General features: G+C 43.0%; 1 protein-coding gene across 2 annotated transcripts; it reads left to right on the forward strand.

Annotated features, from left to right (window-relative positions):
- The first annotated feature begins 629 nt into the window (after positions 1-629).
- Positions 630-13,556, forward strand: stambpl1 (STAM binding protein-like 1). Of its 2 annotated transcripts, none has more exons than XM_023270214.3 (12): positions 630-770; positions 2,248-2,415; positions 4,419-4,636; positions 4,870-4,948; positions 5,193-5,288; positions 6,147-6,356; positions 6,779-6,929; positions 7,285-7,409; positions 7,551-7,688; positions 9,084-9,196; positions 9,335-9,434; positions 9,794-13,556. In XM_023270214.3, exons 2-12 carry the CDS (start codon positions 2,386-2,388, stop codon positions 9,848-9,850), a joined length of 1,317 nt encoding a protein of 438 aa, XP_023125982.2. In that variant the 5' UTR covers positions 630-770; positions 2,248-2,385; the 3' UTR covers positions 9,851-13,556. The 2 variants fall into 2 exon arrangements, with proteins under 2 accessions (XP_023125982.2, XP_035804076.2); XM_035948183.2 differs by lacking the exon at positions 630-770 and adding an exon at positions 1,570-2,155.
- The last annotated feature ends 1,348 nt before the right edge of the window (positions 13,557-14,904 follow it).

Consider the following 14,904-nt stretch of genomic DNA (forward strand, 5'->3'; position numbering starts at 1 on the left):
TGGTGGTAATAGTACTAGTAAGTAGCAGTAGTAGTACTAGTAGTAGTAATAGTACTATTGTTGTTATTTCCTCTGGATCTCTTCTCAGTTTGGTGTCCGGAAAATGTGTGAGAGTGAGATATCTCAAATGTCCCATCTTTGTGGACGCGGTGATGCGCATGTGCAGAGTTCACATAGAAGGTGTAGTGAGTCATCTGTCAGTAGAGACGATCTCTGCGGCCTCCATCTGTGAAGCATCCGGAGCTTTCAGCCATTTTACCGCCGCTTCCTCACACCTGTCGAGCCGCGGCACCGCCTCCAGCAGGGACAGAGTCCTCCAGCCTTATCCCAGTCCTCCGGCGGGGACAGAGTCCTCCAGCCGGGACAGAGTCCTCCAGCCGGGACAGAGTCCTCCAGCCTTATCCCAGTCCTCCGGCGGGGACAGAGTCCTCCAGCCGGGACAGGGTCCTCCAGCCGGGACAGGGTCCTCCAGCCGGGACAGAGTCCTCCGGCGGGGACAGAGTCCTCTGGCAGGGACAGAGTCCTCCAGTCCGGGTCCCAGTCCTCCAATCCAGACCCGAGTCCTCCAGCCCGGGACAGAGTCCTCCAGTCCGGGTCCCAGTCCTCCAGCCCGGGACAGAGTCCTCCAGCCTGGGACAGAGTTTCCCAGCCCAGGTCCCAGTCCTCCAGTTGGCTCCCAGTCCTCCATCCCGGACCTCCAGCGACCTCCGGGCTCCACATGTGGCCGAGGGATGCCGCCAGTCTGCGGACATAGAAGCGACAACGAGCCGGTAAGTGTAGGTCCGGATCCAGCATCGCTGTTGGTGACAGAACCAGAACCTGCTGGACCCGTTTTATTCCAGGAATACTTCTACAGTATTGAGTACATTCGTGAATGCAGACCAACAGGTTCCACTTCTGCTGATTCACCTCAAACCAGAATCACAGCTGAAGTCCTGCTGACAGATTTAAATCCTCCAACGGCATCCAGGGTTAGAGCTCTGGCCTGAAATCTGGATGATTTGATGACGATCTGATGATGGTTTGAGGCAGAGTTTGCTCTGATTTCTGACTGAGATTCACTTGATTTCTGGCTGATTTCAGCTGATCTTTGAACTGCCGTCTGTCTCACTTTGGGTTGATTTTAGTTTCATATCGGGCTGATTTCAGGTTGATTCTGTAATGATTTCTGTAATTTCAGGGAAGTTTCTGGCAAATTTCTGGACTGATTTCAGATTTTATTTGATTTGAAATTCAGTTTTGTCTGATTTCTGGCTGAATTTATGTTTAATCCAGGCTGATTTTGAGCTGAATTCAGGCAGAGTTTGGCCTGATTTCAGCTTCAGTTTAGTCTAATTTTGTGCTGAGTTTGGACTGATGTCAGGCTGATTTTCAACAGATTTTTAACGGACTTCTGGCTCAGTGTGGGCTGATTTCAGGCTAATTTTATGGTGATTTTGGGCAGATTTTGAGCTGACTTTGAGCTGATCTCAGGTTGACTTTGAGCTGATCTCAGGTTGATTTTGAGCTGATTTCAGATTGATTTTAAGATGATTTCAGGCTGATTTTGAGCTGATTTCACTCGGGGAGGAGAATGTGAATATCTGCTTGCTGCCTGTGCAGCGGTGGGTGGGGTTTACCTGTTCTACCTGATCCCAGCAGCTACGACTAAACACACCAAACCAGCGTCAGCTTCTTTTGTTGTTTTATTTTACAAATGGCGTTCAAAGACGTCCGGTCTGTTTTCACAGCATTTTGGTGTTAAAATTTCAGGGTGGTATCTGAGTATCTCTTGGAACTTTTCCTGCCTTTAGAAGCTGCTGTTCAACGTGTTCACGTCAGTTTGTGGGTTTCTGTCAGACGGTTGTTGTCCTCGGTGGGAGTGTTGGTGAACGACGTTCTTCTCTGAACGTGGATGAGATGCTGTTCGAGGAGACGATGGTTTGAGAGTCGCTCGGTTACACAAACTGCCCTCCAGCCTGTATTCACCTGTTGCCATGACGACAGCATCCAGAATCAGCGCTGGTTTTTCCCATCGCCGGTGAAACGGTGAGGAGTGGGAGCTCCGCTTGTTCTGTCGTCTTCGCTAAAGTGGACGATGAATCACCAGGTGGTTAGCTACCGGTCGTCATGGTAACCAAACTGAAGGACAAGCAGGATGGTGATGATGATGATGGTGATGATGATGATGAAGATGGGAAATAAAACTCCATCTCTGTGAATTTAAAGGAATTTCTCTTAACGTCTCTGATTTCTGTCTCCCTGCAGTGAAGCATCATGGGAGGTGGCAGATGGACGAGTCGACCGTGGGCCGAGCAGTGACACAGACACACAGTCTCACACACACACACACACACACACACACACACACACACACACACACACACACACACACACACACACAACATGGACCAAGGCTTCAGCTTAAATACGTTGGTGAGTTCTCAGAATTTTTACTGATGTGAAGCCGATGAAAGACGCATCTGCTCCGTTTGATTCATTTTGTCATTTTGTTGTTGTTCTGTAGTTTTTTTGGTTTTGTTGTTTTGTTGTTGTGTGGTTTTGTTGTTGTGTGATTTTGTTGTTTTGTTGTGTCATTTTGGGGTTTGTTGTTTTGTTGCTGTGTTGTTTTGTGGTTTTGTTGTTGCGTTGTTTTGCAGTTTTGTGGTTGTGTTGTATTGTGGTTTTGTTGTTGTGTGGTTTTGTTGTTTTGTTTTGTGGTTTTGTTGTTGTGTTGTTTTGTTGTGTGGTTTTGTTGTTTTGTTGTTGTGTTGTGTGGTTTTGTTGTTGTGTGGTTTGGGGGTTTTGTTGTTTTGTGGTTTTGTTGTTGTGTGGTTTTGTCGTGCTGTTTTGTGGTTTTGTTGTTTTGTTGTTGTGTGGTTTTGTTGTGTTGTTTTATTGTGATTGTTGTGTGGTTTTGTGGTTTTGTTGTTGTGTGGTTTTGTTGTTTTGTGGTTTTGTTTGGTTTTGTTGTGTTGTTTTGTGGTTTTCTTGTTGTGTGGTTTTGTTGTGTGGTTTTGTTGTTTTGTAGTTTTGTGGTTTTGTCGTGTTGTTTTATTGTGGTTGTGTGGTTTTGTGGTTTTGTTGTGTTGTTTTGTGATTTTGCTGTTGTGTGTTGTTGTTGCGTTTGTTGTGTGGGTTTGTTGTGTGGTTTTGTTGTTGTGTTGTTTTATTGTGATTGTTGTGTGTTTTTTTGGTTTTGTTGTTTTGTGGTTTTGTGTTGTTTTGTGATTTTGCTGTTGTGTGGTGTTGTGTTTGTTGTGTGGTTTTGTTGTTGCGTTGTTTTATTGTGGTTGTTGTGTGGTTTTGTTGTTTTGTAGTTGTGTGGTTTTGTCGTGTTGTTTTATTGTGGTTATTGTGTGGTTTTGTGGTTTTGTTGTGTTGTTTTGTGATTTTGCCGTTGTGTGGTGTTGTTGTTGCATTTGTTGTGTGGGTTTGTTGTTATGTGGTTTTGTTGTGTTGTTTTATTGTGATTGTTGTGTGTTTTTTTGGTTTTGTTGTTTTGTGGTTTTGTTGTGTTGTTTTGTGATTTTGCTGTTGTGTGGTGTTGTTGCGTTTGTTGTGTGGGTTTTTGTTGTGTGGTTTTGTTATTGTGTTATTTTGTGATTTTGCTGTTGTGTGGTGGTGTTGTTGCGTTTGTTGTGTGGTTTTGTTGTTGTGTTGTTTTATTGTGGTTGTTGTGTGGTTTTATGCCTTTCCTCTCGTCTCCTTCACTCAGTTTCCTCTGCTTCTGGATGAGTTTTCTGTGGACAGAGAGCTTCTTATCCTCCAGCATCTCTTCATGGAAATGAGCTGCAGAACAAACGCTGCATTCAGGCTCTACCAGAAATCTCAGTTTGCTGCCTGGATACACCGTCCAGCTCAGCTCCATGTGTTCTGAAAAGCTCGAACAATATTCATGTCATTATTTATTTTACAAAAAGGTAAAAACCTGGAACCGACGAGTCTCCAGGTGTCCACAGATGTTCAACCACTGGATACTGAAAATACTGAACTATTTCTAGTTTCACAGCCTCTTCCTGTTCTTCTGTGTCTCATTTTGTTTCAGTTTTTGTCTTGTTTCTGTCAGTTTATCCGTCTGGGACAGTTTTGTTTGTTTCCCTTCATGAATTTATTGTTCATTTTTATTACTTGATTAAAACTCATAAAAACTCATCTCATCATGAAATGAGGCGTTCCATCAGTCAGGTGTTTAGATGTTCCATCAGTCAGATGCTCTGTCAATCAGATATTCAGGTTTTCCATCAGTCAGGTGTTCAGGTGTTCAGGTGTTCTATCAGTCAGACGTTCCATCAGTCAGGTGTTCCATCAGTCAGGTGTTCAGGTGTTCCATCAGTCAGACATTCCATCAGTCAGACGTTCCATCAGTCAGGTGTTCAGGTGTTCAGTCAGGTTTTGCCTTCTAGCTCAGCGCCTCTGAACCTCTGTTTGTTGTGCAGAAGAAGCTGGCAGCAGAACCGGACTACACGGATGTGACACTGACGGCAGCGGAGCGTGTTCGGGCTCTGGGGAAGATGGGATGCAGCGTGGAGATTAACGAGGACGTGGCGCCCAGAAGATACTTTCGCTCTGGAGTGGAGATGGAGCGCATGGCAGCGGTTTACCTGGAGGAGGGCAGTCTGGAGAACGCCTACGTCCTCTACACCAAGTTCATCATGTAAGACCCCACCGCGACACCTGAACACCTGATCCAACTTCTCAACACCTGACCCAACACCTGACCCAACACCTCAACACCTGACCCAACACCTCAACACCTGACCCAACACCTCAACATCTGACCCAACATCTCAACACCTGACCCAACACCTCAACACCTGACCATCTGAACCAACACCTGACTGACTGAACACCATGTTTGTTGTGAACTTCACCTGCTGCTTTGTTCAGTCTGTTTGTAGAGAAGCTACCTGGCCACAGAGACTACCAACAGAGTTCATCAGTCCCAGAGAAGCAACTCATCATGAAGGTAACCTGAAGCCCCATCAGCTCTGGAGCTTTTTCCAGGCTTGTAGAGTTTGTCCCCCTGATGTTTGTCCCCCTGATGTTTGTCCTCCTGGTGTTTGTCTTCCTGATGTTTGTTATTCTGATCTTTGTCCTCCTGGCTTTGTCCTCCTGATGTTTGTCCTCCTGGATCTGTCTTGTTTTTCTTCCTGGTGTTTGTCCTCCTGGTTCCATCCTGATGTTCTCCTGATTCTTTCTTGTGTCTGCAGAAGCTGCAGGAAGTTGCATTTCCTCGGAGAGACGAACTGAAGAAGCGTCTAGAGGAGAAATACAGCAGAGAGCACAGCGAGTACCTGAGAGCCCAGGTGAGTGTGGACCAATCGCAGCGCAGCAGTACTGTGTTCAGGTATTAATCAGATTAGGTTTATTTCAGACAGGTGTTTATCTGTTAAATCAGAACTGCAGCAGATATTGGTTTTTGGTTATTGGTTATTGTGTATTCGTTACTGATTAGTGATTATTGGTTATTGATTATTTGTTATTGGTTACCTATTATTGGTTATTGGTCATTGATTATTGGTTATTGATTATTGGTTACTGATTATTGGTTATTGATTAGTGGGGTTCAGAGCAGTATGGGTCTCATCCATTGGAGTGGCCTGTATGTGATGAGTACATGTGACATGTATGATTTTAAAATGATCATTCACTGATGAAGGTTAGCATGTTAGCTATTTAAGCTAATATAAGCTAATGCTAATGTTTGCTAAGCTTCAGGGATTAGCTCTAAATATTACATTAGCTTAGCAGCACTAGCATGTTCACCCATGACCTTTAATTCACCTCGGGGCCCTCCATAGGGCCTATATGAAGCTCACAGTATTTATGTACTTTTACTTCAAAAACTGAGAATACTTATGTACTTTTACTACTCGAAGCTGATCGTGCTTGTGCATTTACTGCATGAAACTTAGTATACTTGTGTATTTTTTACTACTCGAAGCTGATTGTGCTTGCATTACTTGTATAATACTCATGTATTTTTTACTACATGAAGCTGATAGTACTGCGTACATGTTTTATATGATGCTCATACTGCTGTGTACTCTTACTGCATACAGTTTATAGTACTGTATATTTTTACTGCATGAAGCTGATAGTACTGTGTACGTGTACTGCATTAAGTTGACAGTACTCATGTACTGGTACTGCTGTGTCCTCAGAGCCAGGCCGTGGTAGTGGGTGGGTGTGGCCAGCAGCTGCAGCGGCTCTCCCTATTGGATGAGGACAGGAGGCGGTTCTTAGAGGAGGAGCGTCAGCGAGTGGCGGCGCTGCGACGGATGCAGATCGAATCAGAACAGTTCCGCTACTTCGAGGACCAGCTGAGGCGGCAGGAGCTGGCCAATCGAAGAGCAGAGGAGGCGGAGCAAAAGGTAGCCGCAACACTGTGGTACTACTGGTACTACTGCTACTAGTACTGCAGCTACTACTGCTGCTAGTACTGCAACTACTACTGCTATTATTGCTGCTAGTACTGCAACTACTACTACTAGTAGTGTAAGTACAGTGTACTGTCAGCAGTCTGTAGGACTGTGCAGTACTCTGTAATACTGTCTAGTATCAGTACTATGTAGTATCTGTAGTATTGTGTAGTACTGTGTAGTATCTGTAGAAATATGTAGTACTGTGTAGTACTATGTAGTATCTGTAGAACTGTGTAGTATTGCGTAGTATCTGTAGTACTGTGTAGTACCATGTAGTACCATGTAATACTGTGTAGTACTATGTAGTACTATGTAGTACCTGTAGAACTGTGTAGTACTGTGTAGTACCAGCTGTACTGCTTCTCCTACAGGTGGAGACCAAAGTGCCTGAGGTGACGGATGGCTCCTGTCTGTCTCACCAGCCAATCAGAGACAGCGTACGGTCCCAGGGGGCGGATCCTAACAGAAACAGACCACCTGCTCCCGTCAGCCAACCAGCCGCTACATTGGCAGGAGTACACAGTGAGTACACGCATGTACACACAGTACACGGTCTGTACTTGCTAGTTTCTTGTTGTTTTTAAGTGAACCTGATTTAAACCATGTGTGGAGCTGCTTCTTTGCCCTGCTCACTGACTTTCAGGTGTGCCAGGTGTTCAGTTTACCTAAGGATCTTTATTAGAGTCGTCTGAGCTGCTGATGACCTCTGAGTAATCCAGGACTGTTGAAATCCAGTTTAACTTAATGAAACAGCTTGAACCTCAAGTTAATTCAGACCTTCTAGTTACGTTCAGATTAGTTAAAACCAACCAGACGGTCCAGTTTGTTGTTGTTGTTGTTGTTTATCCTCCTGAGTTTTTTTGTTTTGTGTGTGCAGGTCAGAGGGTGGAGGGTCTGAGGCGGGTGGTGATTCCCAGAGATCTGACGTATCGCTTCCTCCTGCTGGCCGAATCCAACACAGCGAGAGGCATAGAAACCTGTGGAGTCCTCTGTGGACGCCTGGTAGTACTAACTACTGTTAACTTAGAGATAATAACCTGTGGGTTCCTGGTAATACTAACTACTGTTAACTTAGAGATACTAACCTGTGGGTAACTGGTAATACTAACTACTGTTAACAGTTGGATTGTCTCTTGCCCTCAGACACACAATGAGTTTGTGTTGACTCACGTCGTGATCCCCAAGCAGTCGGCCGGTCCGGATTTCTGCGACATGGAGAACGTGGAGGAACTGTTCAGTTTCCAGGACCAGCAGAATCTGCTGACGCTGGGCTGGATCCATGTAGGGCTACATGCTGAACACATGGCAAACACACGGCGAACAAAAGCTAAACACAAGCTAAAGAGAGCTAAACATGTGCTAAACGGAGGCTAAACACATGCTCAAGACATGCTGAATACACGCAAAACATAGGCTAAAAAGAAGCTATTGATAAACACATGCTAAAGACAGGCTAGGCACATGCTAAATACATGCTAAAGACAGACTAAACAAGCCAAATATGCACTACTCACTTGGAAAAAATAGGATGAAGATGGGCTAAAGACAGACTAAATGCATGATTACGACAGGTTAAACACATACTAACAACAGGCAGAATATGCTAAAGATAGACTCAATACAAGCTAAGCACAGGCTAGACACATGCTAAGCAAAACCTAGAAACAAGCTAAAGACAGGCTAAACACAAGCTAAACGCAGACCAAACACAAGCTAAAGACAGGCAAACACAAGCTAAAGACAAGCTAAGCACAATCTAAAGACAGGATAAACACAAGCTAAACACAAGCTAAAGACAATCTAAACACAAACTAAAGACAGGCTAAACACAAACTAAAGACAGGCTAAACACAAGCTAAAGACAGGCTAAACACAAGATAAAGACAGGCTAAACACAAGATAAACACAAACTAAAGACAGGCTAAACACAAACTAAAGACAGGCAAATGCTAAATACAAGATAAACCTAACGAAATTAATAGGATAGCAGATTTAAAAACTTTTACAGCAAAATTTAAGTATTGGCTGAAAGAAAAACAATGTACCCACCATAATATCTAAAAGGTCCGACTGACATTGTGCGTGTTTGTGTGTGCGTGGATTGGTTGGGGTTATAGGTTTTTAATGTTGTCTGTGCTGTTTTTATTTGTGTTTTATCCTTTGACTACTTTTACTTAAAAGCCCAACCAGGGACAGGAGTTGAAAATTAGCTCAATGCTACACACTCTATATGTAATGCATCAGTTCTATGTGTTCTATGATAATTGCATGGTCCCTGATCAAATAAATGAATAAATAAATAAAATAAAAACACAGAGAGCTTTGTCAACTCGACGAGAAATTTCTGCCATGTTTGATCAATAAAGTGACTAATCAATAACGTGATCAGTGACCCTCTGACGTCCTCAGCTTCAATTACACACGTCAAATAATCTGTTCAACCCGTAAACACCAAACACACTCAGTACAACGACCTCCGCTGTGCTTTTCCTTCATTTGCATGATTGTATATCACCATGGCAACGGTGGCCATGGCAGCATCACAGATAGCAACAGATGAACGGAGGTCTCAATCTGCTCCAGTTCAGAGTCACATCACGCTTTGAAGCGGTTAGAGGGGTTCGGTCTCTGACCTCTGTTGTAGTTCAGTGTGTGACCTCTGACCTCTGTGTTCAGACTCATCCCACTCAGACGGCCTTCCTCTCCAGCGTCGACCTCCACACTCACTGTTCCTACCAGCTGATGCTGCCAGAGGCCGTCGCCATCGTCTGCGCTCCCAAACACAACGAGTACGTCCAACGCACACACACACACACATAGACACACACACACACACACACACACACACACGCATACACACGTACACTCTCTCTGTGGACTTCATTTCCCATGATTCCTGCTAACCCTGGCTCCACCCCCTGTCTCAGTACCGGTGTGTTCAGGCTGACGGGTCCGGGGATGTCGGAGGTTTCTGGATGCAGACTCAAAGGTTTCCATCCTCACTCCAAGGAACCTCCGCTGTTCACTGTGAGAACCCTACTGTAATGTTCTATCATGTTCTGTCATGTTCTATCATGTTCTATCATGTTCATCCATGTTCTATCATGTTCTGCCATGTTCTATCATGTTCTATCATGTTCTCCCATGTTCTATCATGTTCTGCCATGTTCTATCATGTTCTGTGTCATGTTCTATCACGTTCTGTCGTGTTCTATCATGTTCTCCATTCTGTTTTCAGAGAACCGTTAGGTTGCTAGCATGTGTTTATCATCGTCATGCTGATCGTTCAGGGAGACTTCCTTCCTGTAAACATGTGACCTGTTCTGATTGGCTGACGTGAGGCCTCACCTGTTTGTGTCTGAAGTTCGTCCCCCTGTCATCCTCAGGTGTGTAAACATGTGGTGGTTCGGGACTCGAAGCTCGGCCTGCTAGACCTCAGGTGACGGACAGGAGGCGCCATCCGTCTGTTTACTGCCAGGCTTTTATTCTGAAGCGGAAACTGTGAACCTGCTGTGTGTGTGTGTGTGTGTGTGTGTGTGTCTGTGTGTGTGTGTGTGTGTGTGTGTGTGTGTGTGTGTGTGTGTGTGTGTGTGTGTGTGTGTGTGTGTGTGTGGATGTGTGTGTGTGTGTGTGTGTGTGTGTGCTGCTGTTGGGTGTGTTGTTTACAGGAAGTGACATCATCGTGCCTTCTCTCTAACAGTGAATGTCTCTTTGGGTGAACTTGAATCTGCTTTAAAGGAAACTTGAACTTTATTTATCAGAAACCAGAATCACTCTGAGCTGCTTCGTGTCCGGTAGACGTCTGAAAGTCATCGTTCAGTTCAGAGCCAGGTACAGATTCATTGAAGAGCAATATGAGACGACATGGAGGTCTGTTATGAAATAAAACATCAGCTGATGCTCATAAATGTCACATTCTGCAGTTTAGTGTTTGATTTTCTCTGAGGTGTCTCAGCTCTCTGTGCCCTGGGTTTTGCCTCTCAGGTGACATTAGTGGAAGGTAAACCTGCAGACGAACCTCAGGGCAAAAACACCCAATCTCCTGCATGTTTCTGTGGATGTACTTTGATATTTACTGTGTTCAGACTAAATACAGGATTTACTGTCACAGGCTCTGATTTCTCATATTTCTACGCTAATCATTGTCAAACCAGCCCCTCTCTTTAAACCAGATGGAGAGCTCTGATTGGCTGAAATCTGCCTTCACAGGTGTCTAGAACCTGACAACTGAGCCACGAGGTGCAGAGTTTCCTGGAGTTGCACCCCAATGATGCCAAAAAAAAAGAGCTCTGAGTTTGGTGAGATCGGATCGGATAGAGGGATGCTGCTGTGTGATTGGTTGTTAGACACCGCGTGTTTACTGTGTTAGTCCAATCAGACGCCTCTGTTTTGTTCACGACCTCATAAATGAAATTTAATCATGTTTATTGAGCTAAAATTGTGGGAAGTTGTTTCAATAGACATAGACTGTTGGTTAACCAACTAAAATAATTAAGTAAATGGTTAGCTGACACGCTAAGAGCGCCACCAATCCATAGGAAATAGTAGCTAATATGTAGCTACATAGTTAGCTAACTAGCAGTTATTTGTCATGGTGTTTGTAAAGACTAATTTAATAAGTTACTGTTAGAAAGCTGAGTGTAACCAATCTATGGGGAAACATAGCAGATGTGTAGCTAGCTAGCTAGCTGCTGCCTTCCAATGGCATCGTGTTGACTGTGAGAGGAGTCCATGTGAACATTGTTGGACTCACATGTTTATCTTGGTACAGTAATGTATAAATGGTTAAAATAGAGGAAAGTCATGGATACGCAGAGGAGTAGCCAAAAGTGATAGTTAGCAAAAAGAAAGGGTCAAATTGCTAACTATCACACTAAGAGCACAACCAGGTCTTTGGGAAATAGTAGTTAATGTGTAGCTAGGTAGCAAGACACCTAGTGGTTATTCAACATGGTGTTTGTAAAAGCTAATTTAATTATTAAATTAATGCTAATGAAACCGTTAGCAAGCTAAGAGTGTAACCAGTCTACGGGGAAACGTAGCTGATGTGTAGCTAGCTAGCTAGCTACTACCTTCCATCCAAGTGAGAAAAGTCACTTCTGGTTTCATTTACAACTTTGTAAGTGGAAGTTTAATTAACTGTATTGAGGTAAAGTAATGGATAAATATTTAAAAGAGATGAAAGTCAAGGACACCCAGTTAAATAGCCAAAAGTAATAGCAAAAAAAAGTTTAAATGTTAGCAAGAAAGCTAAGAGCACAACCAATTCATAGGGAATGGTAAGGCAAGGCAAGTTTATTTGTATAGAACCCTTCATGTCCAAGACAATTCAAAGTGCTTTTTACAAACATTTAGAGGAATACAGTGAGGTGCAGATAGTTAAAGGATACCATGCTGATTTCATGCATAGGCGCATGAGAAAAATGTTTTTAACCTAGAATTAAAATTGTCTACATTTGGTGAAAGTTTTAACTCCACTGGCAGTTTGTTCCACTTGTACTAGCTGATATGTAGCTAGGTGGTTAGCTAGCTAGCAGTAAATCATTATGATATTTGTAAAGGCTAATTTAATTAGTAAGTTAATGCAAATGAAACTGTTAGCGAGCTAAGAGTCTAACCAGTCTGTGGGGAAACGTAGCTGATGTGTAGCTAGCTAGCTAGCTACGCCCTTCCATTGGCCTTGTGTCGACTGTGAGAGGAGTCCATGTGAACGTTGTTGGACTTGCATTTTGTTTATCTTGGTATAGTAACATATAAATGGTGAAAATAGACGGGAAAATCATGGATACGCAGAGGAGTAGCCAAAAGTGATAGTTAGCAACAAGAAAGGGTAACTAGCAAGCTAAGCGCATAACCAGTTCACAGGGAAATAGTAGCTAAAAAGTAGCTAGATAGTTAGCTAGCTAGCTAGCAGTTATTCATCATGGTATTTTTAAGAGCTAACTTAATAAGTTAATACAAATGAAATTGTTAGCGAGCTAAGAGTGTAACAAGTCTATGAGGAAATGTAGCTGATGTGTAGCTAGCTAACTAGCTGCTGCCTTCAAAGTGAGAAAAGTCACTTCTGGTTTCATTTACAACTTTGTAAGTGGAAATTTAATCAACTTTTATTGAGGTAAAGTAATGATTCAATATTTAAAATAGATGAAAGTAAAGCATACCCAGTTAAATAGCCAGAAGTAATAGTTAGCAAAAAAAAGTTTAAATGTTAGCAAGCTAAGAGCACAACCAATTCATAGGGAATAGTAGCTGAAATGTAGCGAGACAGCTAGCAGTTATTTATCATTGTGAGTAAGCTAAAGCTCATGAGTTGCGTCATGTTTGGTGAAATTTTCAGAAAAGTTGGAGGAAGTAATCTTAAATCAGCGATAGTTTAACACTTGTATTCTTTGGTTCATCATACCTGATGAAGATGTTTCATCATTTCTTTCTATCCCTGCAGGTAGTTTCCAACATTACGCTGCTGGTTGTTAGCGTGCTAAAGGGTTAGCTTTGGTGGCTAGTAGATGCTGACAGTAGCATCCATGTTTCTGTTGCCTAGCAACAGATTGTAGGCCTGATGTTAGAACTTCAATGTGTCGGAATCAGGAGTTCCACTGGAAGACTGAACAGGTGAAGTTAGTTTACCTGGACTAAAAGTCCTTCATCGGCAGTAAAACTCTGATCTCTACTTTGTGTCGGTCAGGTGAGACTAGAATCACCTGACAACCAATCACAGCAGAGCATCCCTCCAGCCGATCCACTCTGGCACCCAGCATCAGGTTTACCTGAGTCCAGTATTTTTCTCTTCTGGTTCTGGTTCTGGTCTGAGTTGCAGGTCCAGATGTTCTGTTCATGCTTTTTGCCAGATGTTCAACCAGAACTCAGAACTGTGCAGCTGGAGGTTGAAGTAAAGCAGCTGTTAGATGAAGTACCTGAGGTGTTCTTCAGGTGTTTGCCGTCAGTAACTTTAATATTGTGTTGCAGTGAAGTTAGAACTCTTGAACTTTTCTCTGATGTCAGTTTTCTCAGACTCTTGCTGCTTTCTACGTTTCTACGGACCTTCTAAAGATGTTGTTTGTGCACCAGCAGATGTTCTCCTGTCCAGCTGTTCTGCTGTTGATGAAGTTCTCTGCCATCTTTTGGTAATAAAACACCAACTGCTGCTCACATCTGTCAGAGTTTTTATTCTGCTCTGGAACATGAACAAGGTTCTGACCTGTAAACTGGAGAAGAAACCAGAGAGAACCTGGGTTTCTGAGGTTCTTCTTCCACATTTTCTGTATTTTAGTATTTAGACGCTGTTTCCTGTCGGACTGCAGACCAGATGTTCATTTTCAGCCTGGTTCCTCTTTTCTGGTCTCAGTCCCACAATTTAAAACAGACTCCAGGTTTAATCCTCGGTTCTGTTTGGTGAATAGATCTAGAAACATTCTCAGCCTTTTTATCAGCTCATTTCCCTCCTGAGATCTTCTCCAGATGCTGACCTGCAGCTCCTCCAGAATCACTGAAGGTTTGTCCTTGTGGTGGCGGAGACTCTCCACCAGGTGGCAGCGCTGCTGTTGGTTCTTAGAGTTTGTTTAAGAGCAACACCTTCTCTATGTGACTCACCTGAAGGACCAATCAGGGGCCTGAAGGTCTTGGTTCTGGATGCTGTTTGGATCATTCCAGACCTGGAGGACATTTTACATCCTATAATCCACATAGAAGATCCTAAAACCTGCAGTAGTTGTGTAAATGTTATTGTCCTGAGACCAAATCTGTAAAAACTAGGAGAAAAGAATGTTTAAAATACTTTAAAATACCAAATAAGTCTGGAGTTCCTCTAAAATGCCATTTTTCTCTTGTCCCCCTGATGACCAAACTGAATCTCTAATAAAACCGTTAAAATTTAAATCTCTTTTTTTAGGGGTTTTATTTTTTTAATTCATGTCTCTTGTAATTGTGGGAACATTTTTTAATCAACATAATATTTAAATAATAATTATTGTACATGGAATGTGTCCCACAACATGTTAGCATAACCTGGTGATGACGTTTCTGCCGTTTTCTGTCTCGTTGTCGTTTTGTGTCTTGTTTTTGTGGTTTCCATCCTCCAACAGTGTTCCTAAAGAATGGGTAGAGCAAAGCTATGTCCTCTCTTCTATTTTTCATCTTTTCATCCCATTGTCAGCCTTGATTGAATGTCTCCCTTCACCTCATATTGTTACGATCAAACTAATTCTTTGGACTGTTTTCCATCAGTCAGTTTGTCCTCTTGGTCAGCAGTAACAGCTAGCTAAATATCTAGCTTCTACTGCTGAGAAAAAGCTAACATTAGCATGGACTAGCAACCCTGTTACTGTGATTAGCGTAGGGTTAGCAAACAGCTACGGTGGCCGAGAGGTGCAAACCAAATTTACATAATGCAAAACACTTTTACAACCTCCAAGACAAATTTACAAGCGATAAAACACTTTTACAAGTCCAAAAACACTTTTACAAATCCAAAATCCAAATTTACATAATGCAAAACACT

The sequence above is a fragment of the Amphiprion ocellaris genome, chromosome 18 (genome assembly GCF_022539595.1).
Source record: "Amphiprion ocellaris isolate individual 3 ecotype Okinawa chromosome 18, ASM2253959v1, whole genome shotgun sequence".
NCBI lineage: Eukaryota > Metazoa > Chordata > Actinopteri > Pomacentridae > Amphiprion > Amphiprion ocellaris.